The following is an 11,467-nucleotide window of genomic DNA, read 5'->3' on the forward strand; positions in this document are numbered from 1 at the left end:
GAGCCCCGGAGGGCAGCAGAAAATGTCCACAAGGAAGCTGGGATCTCAGAGAACTAGCCCAGTACAGGGAAACCAGGATCTCAGGGTGAAAGGACTGAGCCTGCCAGTGATCTGGGGCTCAAATGCCACAGGACCCCAGGCACAGTGACAGTGATCAGGCTACAAAGACAAGTGTTTCCAAATTAGAGGTCTGGCCCCTAGCCCCATGAAATGACTCAGGAATCACAGCCTCCCTGAGGCTGTGTCCTCTGACACAGCTGAAGTTTTCCTGGCTGGACCAGCAGGGGTCAAGATCTTGAGCATCCAAAACCAGCTGTCAGCCTGTCCTGGGCCAGGAGAGCTGCTCGAGGATGGCTTTCATGTTGCAACAAACAAACACACCTATGAACATGTGTCTGACCCGAATACGGTGCTTAGCAACCAATCAAGCATTGAAACCAACAGCCGGTGTTGCATCACGCTGACAGCCACCCAGAGCGAGCAAGAATGGCTGTCCTATTTACACACACACACACACGCGCGCGGCCACCTGATGGCACTTCAGGAGGACATGGCCTGCAGGCTACAGGCCAGGATCTCTGGTGCGCGGGGATCAGAGGGTGGCCTTCCCTGACATCTCTGAAAATGGCAAAGGCTCAAAGGTAAACAGTGAAACAAAAAACCCAAAGCCATCAAAAGACTCAGGACCTAGAGATCTCGCTGGGTGGGAAAGGTTGGGAGCGCTGACAACAGAGCACTTCCCCAACCTGGCGATGCCCTCTGAGCCCAAAAGCATTAGTAAGGCAAACTGAGATGCCCAGGCAGATAGCAGCGAGCGGGCAGAGGGAGGTGGGCAGTGGTGGGAGAGAGCCCGGAATGGGTGGAAATAAAGCACAGGGAGTGACGGAGGCCGGAAATGCGTTCCCCCAATGTCATCGAGGAAAGATGCCCCAGCACTCCCTGGACAGCCCACTGCGGCCTGTGGCTCTGCAGCAGACCACAGCCAGCCGGGGAGCTCTCAGCGGACAGGTGCGTGAACCCACGAGTCCAACGGTGCGACTCCAGCAACAGAGACTAGAAGTCAACGCAGGATTTGTAGGAGATTGGCAATTTCCCTTTACAATATTCTCTGAGATTCAAAGAAACATAATTTCAAAGCAAGAGAAAACATGATTCCAAAGGGAAGACATTCACGTTTCATTGCCGTTTCTGAAGAGTGCCCCTTACTGAAAACGGGGCACCGTCTGAAGTTTAACATGGTGATGCTGGAAATTAAAACGGGACCTCCTTTTAAGTAAACCGATGCAGGGAACTGTCCACGAGCCCAGAACCCATCAGCCTCGGCTCAGTTCCAGCCCCACCTCGTCAGCAACTCCAGGAATTCATCCCTGTTAGTTTTAGCCCCTGAACAAGGATGGTAAACAGAAAGTGAGCAGAGGCTTTGGCACGATCGACCTGTCCCAGGTCCTTACTCAGCTCCGACAGTGGGTGTCCAGGTGTCTGTGGGACCAAGCGCTGTGCCACATGGCATCCACGCAGGGCCTCCCACGCTGGGTGCATGCGGCCAGGAGTGCTGCCCAATAATGCCTGCCATGAAGCCGCCAAATGCCGACAGACTCCCTGCCAACCGGCTGGATCTTGGTTCGAGTGCGAGTAACGCATGTCATACACACCCCCGTCTCCGGCAGGATGGAGTCTATACCTCGGACACTAGCAAAATGAGGGACAGAGAGAAGCATCTCAGCAGGAGGGCAGGTGGCCCTGTTTTCTAACCTGAGACATAGCCACGACGCCTGGGACTATTCTCTTCCCAGAAGCTGAGGGAGCCACGGGGTGAGCAGAGCCATGCTGCCATCTAGTGCGCCCAGCAGCTTGGCCAACACTTCCCGCTCCAGAGGCGGCTCGGGGAGGCTGTGATTCCAGAAAACCCTGGACCAACCCCAGCCAGGAAGCAGTGTCCCAGAGACCATGTTTGCTACAGAGCCATGCATCCCTCCTGGGCCCTGCCAGGATGGGCAGATCCTGCTGGACTGGAGTCTGCAGGGAGTGACACGCAAAGGACAATGACCCAGCAAGGCTGGATGCAGCTGTGAGACAGCCTGGGGTCCAGCCCCGCCACTGCAGCCATGCAGAGTCAGAGGCTCTCCCTCCCTCCGCCCCCTGGCCTCCGACACACCACCAAAGGCACCATTCCAGGAGCTCTGATATCACCTCTCCAGGGGGCTACATTCCAGCCCTGGGAGGCCATGATCACTCCCCCGCCACACATGGCTCTCCCAGCCTCTCACAACCCATTTACAAAACGTCAGTCATAATTTAACTAAAAACACACCCATCTCCCAACTAGTTAACAGTAGCTAACACTTACTGGGCTGGCCTGGAGGGTTACACCCTGTCCCCAGCTCCACACAAACGTGGCCCCTGCCATCTGCACGGGCTCCCTGCACTTGCACTAACATTGCTGCCGTTCACCCTCTGGGGACACCAGGGCGCTTGCCCAAGGACACTGATCAAGGAAGCTGCGTGGAGCAGAGGCAGCCAGCCTGCCCGGCCTTGAGCACACCCGGCCATCTGCCATCTCACCCTGGGGCCCTTCCCTCTGCCCTGGATAGCCCGGTTCAAGGTCAGCTGAGGGGTCTGAGTGTCCAGGAACCCCACCCCTCCAGACCTTCCCACAAGGACACCACTGGCCCCAGCAGCCTAGGCAGCCCCCACAGAGGGCCCTGGGGACAGGAGAGACCACAGGTTGAGTTTCTGTCTCAGGTCAGTCCCTGCTGACCTGGGGAGGTCCTGGGGTGAGATGGCCTGGGAAAGAACACAGGAAAGTTCTAGAAGGCAAGGCAATGCCATCCAGCCAGAGTCCGGATCTACAAGGTGGCCACGCCCTCCCTGAACCCAGCAGGGCTCCATGTTCAGCCCGGCTGGCGCCGCAGCCTGACGCATGGCCGGCCAGTCTCACTTCTCCAGGCCTGTGTCTGATCTCTCCTTCCATGGTGTGGAGAAAGGAGAATCTTCCTCCAAAATCTTACTGAAAAAGCAAGCCTCTAAGTGGACATGATTTCTAAGCTCACACCCAAAAGCCTCCCCTGTGGACAAGCACAGACACCAACTCCAGGCACTGGGCTTTAAAGGGCCAGCAGCCATACTTGCAGCTAGTGCTGCTGACTGACGCAGAGCACAGGGCCTGGCCCAGAACAGAGGCAGCTGGCACCAGGAGGAGCAGTCAGGGACCCGGATGCTGCATGTCCTGTAACAGGGTCTCATGGCTCCTGAAGGTCGCTGACGTCCAAGGCTCTGCAGCCAGGAGAGGGCCCTGGCTGGGGAGTGGGGGCCCCAGGAAAACCCACTCTGCGGCTACTTCATTTGCTCTGTGGAGGGATTTAGAGGCCAGGGGGGCCACAGTGGGGATCCGGCCCTGCCTGGGCCACTCTGGGCAGCTGGACACACCCTGGGGCGGTTTGGGGACAGAGAGGCCGCCCTCCCAGAGTGCACACCCACACAGCACGAGCACAGGTCCAGAGGAAGGGGCTGGAAACAGCAGAAAGCAACACAAGGAGGTCCCGGGGAACATCTGCAAGCAAGACTTTGAGAACAAAAATCTAAAAAACTGTCCTCAGAGGAGACACACTTAGCAAACCTCACGTGGTCACTAAGTCCCAGGTGAGGAAGACAGGGCTAGACCTCACTAGCCCTTAACAACACTGGCTGCTGCATAAGCCACCTGCCCAGGTCTTCCATGAGCACGGTGGGGAGCGGGCGCACGTCAGGACTGCTTGAAAGGAAGAATGAGACACGTCTTTCTGGCTTCTTTCCCCACAGAGGCCGCTGCAGCGCCACCTCCTCCTGCTAGGCTCACGCTGCTATCTGGCTCCCCTGGGAATTCAGCCCCTACAGCCCCTACCCAGGAAGCTCACAGGGCAAGGGGTGCCCCCTCTGCCATAGACCCTGACTCACATTCACACCAAAGTCTGGGGATGTGGAGCTCCAGATGGCGCCAATGCTTGCTGCAGCCAGCATGGCCTCAACAGCGTGCTCACTGTTGGGTAAATAACCTGTGGAGAAAACACAGGAAGAAGCCTTGGGTTCAGGGTATATGGGAGGCAGCAGACATCCAAAAGGTTCCTCTGAGAGCCAGGGTCAGAGTGGGAAGGGGGCTGGCTTTGAACTGCCTGAGGATCCTGACCACCATCCCCCGCCCAGCTAAATCGTCTGCTGCCAGCCTGTCCACTCCCCACCATCCCCCTGCAATCCATTCTCCATGCTCTGATGACAGTGACCCTGTGGCCTCTCCTCCCTCTGCTCCCCCTCTCTCCCTGGGATCTGGTCACAGCAGCCTTCTTCCGACTCCTCAGTTGTCCTAATCGCCTCCTGCCTCAGGGCCTTTGCACAGCTGTCTGATCTGCTGAACACTCCTCCATGCACACCAGCAGTCTCCACTCAGTGTGTGCTCATCCTGCAGCTCTTCACTCAATTGAAACTTCCTCAGACCAGCCTTCTCCAAGGCCGTCTTGCCCCCAACCTGGTGAACTCAGGTCCCCTAACTAGTAACCTTCAAAGCACGCTGTATTTCTCCTTCACCAAACTTAGCATAACTGCAAATGAATAATCACCTGTGTAACTGGCTGTTTAGTATCTGGTTCTCACATGAGGGCTGGGACTTTGCATGTCTTGTTCTTTGCTTTACCAAATGCCTTTCACCATGCCCTGCACATCAAGGGTCCTCAGATATTTGCTGGCTGGCAGATGGATGGATGGACAGATGGATGGATGGATGGAAAGAAGAAAGGATGCATGGATGGATGGATGGATGGATGATGCATGATGAATGGAGGATGGATGGATGAATGAATGGATGGATGACAGATGGAGAATGGATAAATGGATGGACGATGGATGATGGGTGAATGGTAGGTAGAGAGAAGAATGTAAAGTTGGAATGGATGGGATAGGTTGGATGGATGAGTGTATGGGGATGAGATGAAGTGGAAGATTGAATGGATGAATGGGTAGATAATGGGTGGAGGATAGATGAGTGGATGGAGAGATGGATGATAGGTGAATGGGTAGGTAGAGAGAAGAATGTATAGATAGTTGGATGAGCATGGATGGATAGTTGGAGTGGATGGATAGATGGATGGGTAAGTGAATGGGATGATAAATGGAAGAATGGTGGATAGAATGGGTAGATATGGGTGGATAGAGAAGTGGATGGATAGAATGGAGTGATGGATGGATGGGTAGGTGGGAGAAGAATGTATAGAACGGAGTGATGGATAGTTGGAGTGGATGATGTATGGAGGGATGATGAATGGAGGATGGGTGATTGAATGGACAGGGATGAGTGAGTGGAGGATAGATATATGGATGGATAGATGGATAATGGGTAAATGGGGTAGATGGGAGAGAAGAAATGTATAGATGGATGGATGATGGATAGATGGATGGTTAAGATAAAGGGGGGGGGATGGAGAGGGATGACAAATGGAAACAGATGGATGAATGCGTAGATGATGGGTGGAGGATAGATGAATGGATGGATAGATGGATGGATGACGGATGGATGGGTAGGTGGAGAGAAGGATGGATAGATGGATGGGCAGATGGATGGGTTGATGGAGAGCTGCACAGACAGGTGGACTGGTGGATCGTTGGTTGGATGGATAGAGAGGAGAGGGAATGAAGAACACAAGCAGTACTGTCAAGAGCCATATTCAAGCCCATAGAGGGCAGAGGTCCTCAGGCCCTCCACCTCCTAGCTGGCTGGCTTTCATGACAACAGAGGCAGGGAATCCTCATGGCCACAGAAACTATGATCAATTGACCAGATCACTCTACACATTCCAGAGGAAAGGACCTGTACAGTCAGGCAGAAGGCAGTCCCGAGACAAAGGGCCACGGCCAAGGCCTCATCAGAGCAAGGTGCAGTTGCCCAGGTGCGCCTGCAGCGGTCCCTGGTCGGCTGGCTCCCTTTGTCCCGCCTTCTCCCCCCTGCAGTGGGTATTTCTGTTTGTCTACATTCACATGCGTCTCCCCTGCTGGGCCATAAGCATCCAAGGGGCAGGGGTCACACCACCATGGGGTTCCACCCACATCTGGCAGATGGATGGCGTTTACTGAGTTTGCCACAAAGATGAGACTTGGCTGTGAGTGTAAACTGAAGCATCTCAACACTGTCACCCCCAGGGGCAGGGCAGGACTCGGTGCCCAGGGGAGGCTGCTTAACCAGCTGACTCCGTGTGGCTGACAAGTGAGGAGGAGCTGGCCCTTCTCCCATGGCACATCAGACGCCAACCCTGGGGACCACTTCACAGACAAAGGAAAACAGACCTAGGCACAGCTTTAACTCCATCTTTTCAAGACTCTAAAGCATCCAACCCCATTTAATCCGCAGAATCATTTTCTAGTGTTTTCTGGGAAACTCAAAGTCCCAAATCCTAGTAACTGTGATCAGGTCAAACTGGTATCCAACTGAGACCCACGAAACGGGTGGGGCACAAGGGACCAGCTCAACTCTGAAGAGTCCAGGGCGTCGCGGCCAGGTGTCTCCTCAAAGAAAGCACAGCCCAGAGGAACCCTGACTGTCCCCAATATAACCTGCTCTGTCTCTCCTTCACTCAGAAATGTTTGCTTCAAAAGCAGATTTTTGTTGTTGTTGTTGTTGAGACGGAGTCTCGCTCTGTTGCCCAGGCTGGAGTGCAGTGGCCAGATCTCGGCTCACTGCAAGCTCTGCCTCCCGGGTTTACGCTATTCTCCTGCCTCAGCCTCCCGAGTAGCTGGGACTACAGGCACCCGCCACCTTGCCCGACTAGTTTTTTTGTATTTTTTTAGTAGAGACGGGGTTTCACCGTGTTAGCCAGGATGGTCTCGATCTCCTGACCTCGTGATCCGCCCGTCTCAGCCTCCCAAAGTGCTGGGATTACAGATGTGAGCCACCGCGCCCGGCCCAAAAGAAGATTTTTTTAAATGAGAATTGGAAGGAAAAAAAAAAAAAAACTGGAGTTAGAACATTTTGTAATCCTTTGCAAGACCTTAAAAGTGTACAGATTAAATCAGACCAAGAATAACCCACAAAGTGAGGTTTCAGCCTCAAAAATGCCTGCTTTGTGACTAGACACGGCGGCTCACGCCTGTAATCCCAACACTTTAGGAGGCCAAGGCAGGAGGATCTCTTGAGCCCAGAAGTTTGAGACCAGCCTGGACAACATAGTGAGACCCTGTCTCTACGACAAATACAAAAATTAGCCAGGCATGGTGGCATGTGCCTGTAGTCCCAGCTACGCAGGAGGCTGAGGTGTGAGGATCCCTTGAGACCAGGAGTTCAAGGCTGCAGTGAACCATGATCATGCCACTGCAGTCCAGCCTGGACAACAGAGTGAGACCCTGTCTCAAAAAGAACAAAAAAAAACAAGCCTGCTCTGATGATCAGCCCAATACCCATAATCATTCATTCAATCAACATTTCTTAGATGCTGCTGGGTGCCAGGCACTCTCTATGAAGTAAGATACAGCAGTGAGGAGAAAACAGAGCCCCTGCCCTCTAGTACCGAGGACACATGCGCACAAACACACCAAGATCCCTGCAGTTTCAGGTGAGCCATGGGACTACGATGAAAGCAGGTGCAGGAAGAGTGGGATGCATTTTTCGAAGGCTGACCAGGAAGGGCCTCTGAGGAGGTAACGTTTGAGCGGCAACCCCGACGAACCAGGGTAAACCCTGAGGATAGGCCAAAGGAGAACAGGCCGCCGAGGGCTGAGACAGGAGGCAGCCGGCATGCCCATCACTGGATTATTTCTAGTCAGCTATCAAAGGCTAAGCACTAACTCCATGCCCAGTCCCGTTACTCAAGGGGGAGGCGGGGCAGGGTAGTGGCGCCTGGCGCACAGGATTCTTGGTCCAGCCGCTTACTGCACTTATAGACAACAAGGCTGCCCAGCTCCTCCTGCCTCTTTGCAAACAAGCTGAACAGCAATCTGCAGTAAGTTCCCTCGGGAGAGGCACACCTATGCCAAACACCAAGGCTCCAAAGCCCAAGCCCCTCCCCAGTGGCTTTTCCTGCCACCCAACTCCTGTGGTCCTTGTCCCATGATACGGAGGGGAAAGGGAGGGAGGTCGGGAGCCCCAACCACCAGGGCTGCACTGAAAGATAAATCTCCTTTGTCTACACCTGCTCATCCCCATGTACACACCTACCTGCATCTCAATTAACTAACAAGTTGCTTGGGGTAAAGAACGGGTCCATGCACAGGCCTTTACATTTTTTCCAGAAGTCAAGGTGAAAGGAAAATTGTAAGAAAAATACCTAAGTAGGGCTGGGCGTGGTGGCTCATGCCTGTAATCGCAGCACTTTGGGAGGCCGGCAGGCGGATCACAAGGTCAGGAGATCGAGACCATCCTGGCTGACACAATGAAATCCCATCTCTACTAAAAATACCAAAAAAAAAAATTAGCCGGGCATGGTGGCGGGCACCTGTAATCCCAGCTACTCGGGAGGCTGAGGCAGGAGAATGGCATGAACCCGGGAGACGGAGGTTGCAGTGAGCCGAGATCGCGCCACTGCACTCCAGCCTGGGCGACAGAGCGAGACTCCATCTCAGAAAAAAAAAAAAAAGAAACGAAAAATACCTAAGTAGTTCTCGGTGGGAAATTCTCAGTCGCTATCCCAGGGAACAAAGGAGGGCCCCAGCCCAGAGCAGGAAGACAAGCCACACCTCAAGGTCTACAGATTCCAGCCCCTGCTCCTTCCAGAACAATCCCCGATTGGGGCCTGCTTTTCAGTCCTACTTCCCTTGCTTTATGGCTCAAGGCAGGAAGGGCGGTCAGAACAGACCAGCACCTCAGGAAACTAGGCAGAGCAGAAGAAGGTGGACGAGGCCTTTGGGATCAGACCTGGGCACCTGCCCCACCTCCTGCCCTCCATGTTCCACCCCACAGAGCTCATGTAGACACCTCCTGCTCGCTGCCTCCAGGCCTTTCACAGGCCATTTCTGCTGCCGGGACTGCCCTTTCCTGCCCTGCCCCACTGCAGGGCTAACTCCTAAATGCGGCTTCATTCCTCCAGCAAGCCCATATTGAACGCGCCTTCATTCCTCCAGCAAGCCCACATTGAACGCACTCCCTTGATGTTCTTGGAATTGTTTCAGGCTCTGGGACAAAGCAGGGAACAAAGCAAAGCAAATTCCTGACTTCGCAGAGCAGCATATTCTTTCAGCAATTTTCGTCTTTTTGCCTTGCATTTAGAGTCCAAGTCCCATGAGGTTCCATGTAACACAACATGACTCCACCTCACTCAAAAGTTGTCTTGACCTTCACACCACCCATTCTAGCTTGGTCTCCTCCCTCAAACCATCACCAGCACCCAAAATACTTACCAACGACCCGATCTCCTTTCTTCACACCCATTTTCCTCATTGCTGCTGCAAACAAAGCCACTTCTTGCCTCAGCTCTTCAAAAGTCACCTTCACAATTTCCTCTTTGCCTTCCCCTGGAAAGAGAAAAAGAGTAAATTGTACATAGACCACTGCAAAAAGAAAAGTTGCAAGCCAGACACTGAATGAAAAATCCCACCTATTTCAATGCAGGTTATTAATCCACAACCAGCGAAAACAGACGCAAGGAACACAAGCAAGATACAGGTCAACTTAACTTCACGCAGAAGAAAGGCTGTGTGAGAGCCAGCCGAGTAAATACACTAACACCATGCGCTGCACAAAGATTCTCTATCGGGCTGGGTGCAGGGGCTCATGCCTATGATCTCAGCACTTTGGGAGGCTGAGGTGAGAGGATTGCCTGAGCCGGGGAGTTTAAGACCAGCCCTGACAACAGAGTGAGACCTCCATCTCTACCGAAAATGTAAAAATAAGCCAGGCATGGTAGCACGCATCGGTAGTCCCAGCTACTCGGGAGGCTGAGGTGAAGGATCACATGAGCCATGATTACACCACTGACCTCCAGTCTGGGCGACAGTGCAAGAACCTGTCTCAAAATAAATAAATAAGTAAGATTTTCTACTGGGAATGCTTTTATTAACTGAAGAATCCTTTGATTATAATTGTAGGGTTTTTTTTTTTAATAATTACAGATTCACACGAAGTTTCAAAGAAAGTACAGAGAGGTCCCATGACCCCTCACTCAGCTTCCCCAGTGGTTATATCCTCCATAGCTAGAGTACAACAGCAAAGACAGGAAACAGAAATGGATGCAACATGCGTGTGGTTCCATGAAACAGACGTGGATACACCGTGCATGCGTGTGGTTCCACAAAACAGACGTGGATGCAACGTGCATGTGTGTGGTTCCACAAAATAGACATGGATGTAACATGCATGTGTGTGGTTCCAGGAAACAAACATGGATGTAACATGCATGTGTGTGGTTTCACAAAACACATGTGGATGCAATGTGCATGTGTTTCCAGGAAACAGACGTGGATGCAACATACATGTGCATGGTTCCACAAAATAGATGTGGATGCAACGTACATGTGCGTGGTTCCACGAAATAGATGTGGATGCAATGTGCATGTGCGTGGTTTCACGAAACAGATGTGGATGCAATGTGCATGTGTGTGGTTCCAGGAAATAGACATGGATGCAAAATGCATGTGCGAGGTTCTTTGTCACCTTACGGAATTTCCTGCAACCACCACAACTGAGACACAGGACATTTCCACCACCCCAAGCCCTTCCCTCCTGTTGCCCCTGTATAGTCATCCCTGACCCCTACACCACCCTCACCCCGGGCAATCACTTACATATTCTCTAGTTCTATAATTCTACCATTTCAAGAATGTTATATAGGCTGACAGAAGGGCTCATGTCTATCATCCCTGCTCTCTGAGAGGTTAAGGCAGGAAGATCACGTGAGGTTAGGAGTTCAAGACCAGCCTGGGTAAGATAGTGAGACTCTACAAAAAAATGTTAAAACTAAGGCTAGGCAGGGTAGCGAATGCCTGTTAATGCCAGCGCTTTGGGAAGCCAAGCTGGGCAGGTTGCTTGAGTTCAGGAGTTTGAGACCAGCCTGGGCAACGTAGTAAAACCTCGTCTCTACAAAAAATTTTTTAAAATATTAGCCGAGCACGGTGGTGTGCACCTGTAGTCCTAGCTACTCAGGATACTGAAGTGGGAGGATCACCTGAGCTCAGGAGGTTGAGGCTGCCATGAGCTGAGATCATACCACTGCACTCCAGCCTGGGCGACAGAGTAAGACCCTGTCTTGGAAAAAAAAAAAAAAATTAAAACTAGCCAGGCGTGGTGGTGTACACCTGTAGCCCTAGCTACTTGGGAGGCTGAGGTGGGAGGATCACTTGAGCCCAGAAGTTTAAGGCTGCAGTGATCTATGTTCGCACCACTGCACTCCAGCCTGAGCAACAGAGTGAGACCCTGTCAAAAAGAAATAAAAGAAAGCAAAGAAAGGAAAGGAGGGAAGGAAGGGAGGGAGAAATGTTACATGAAACACAGAAAGTGATCTTTTTTTTTTTTTTTTTTTTT

General features: G+C 52.5%; 1 protein-coding gene across 3 annotated transcripts in view; it reads right to left on the bottom strand.

Annotated features, from left to right (window-relative positions):
• Window positions 1–11,467, bottom strand: part of AACS (acetoacetyl-CoA synthetase) — a 77,706-nt gene that overhangs the window by 47,809 nt on the left and 18,430 nt on the right. For all 3 annotated transcript variants that reach the window (XM_017889572.1, XM_017889581.1, XM_017889563.1), the window contains exons 4-5: window positions 9,349–9,462; window positions 3,934–4,031 (exon numbers count right to left, since the gene is read on the bottom strand). In XM_017889572.1, the coding sequence (XP_017745061.1) occupies window positions 3,934–4,031; window positions 9,349–9,462 (212 nt within the window). The remainder of the gene's footprint in view (window positions 1–3,933; window positions 4,032–9,348; window positions 9,463–11,467) is intronic.

Source organism: Rhinopithecus bieti, unplaced genomic scaffold (assembly GCF_001698545.2).
Source record: "Rhinopithecus bieti isolate Rb0 unplaced genomic scaffold, ASM169854v2 scaffold_574, whole genome shotgun sequence".
Classification (NCBI taxonomy): Eukaryota; Metazoa; Chordata; class Mammalia; order Primates; family Cercopithecidae; genus Rhinopithecus; species Rhinopithecus bieti.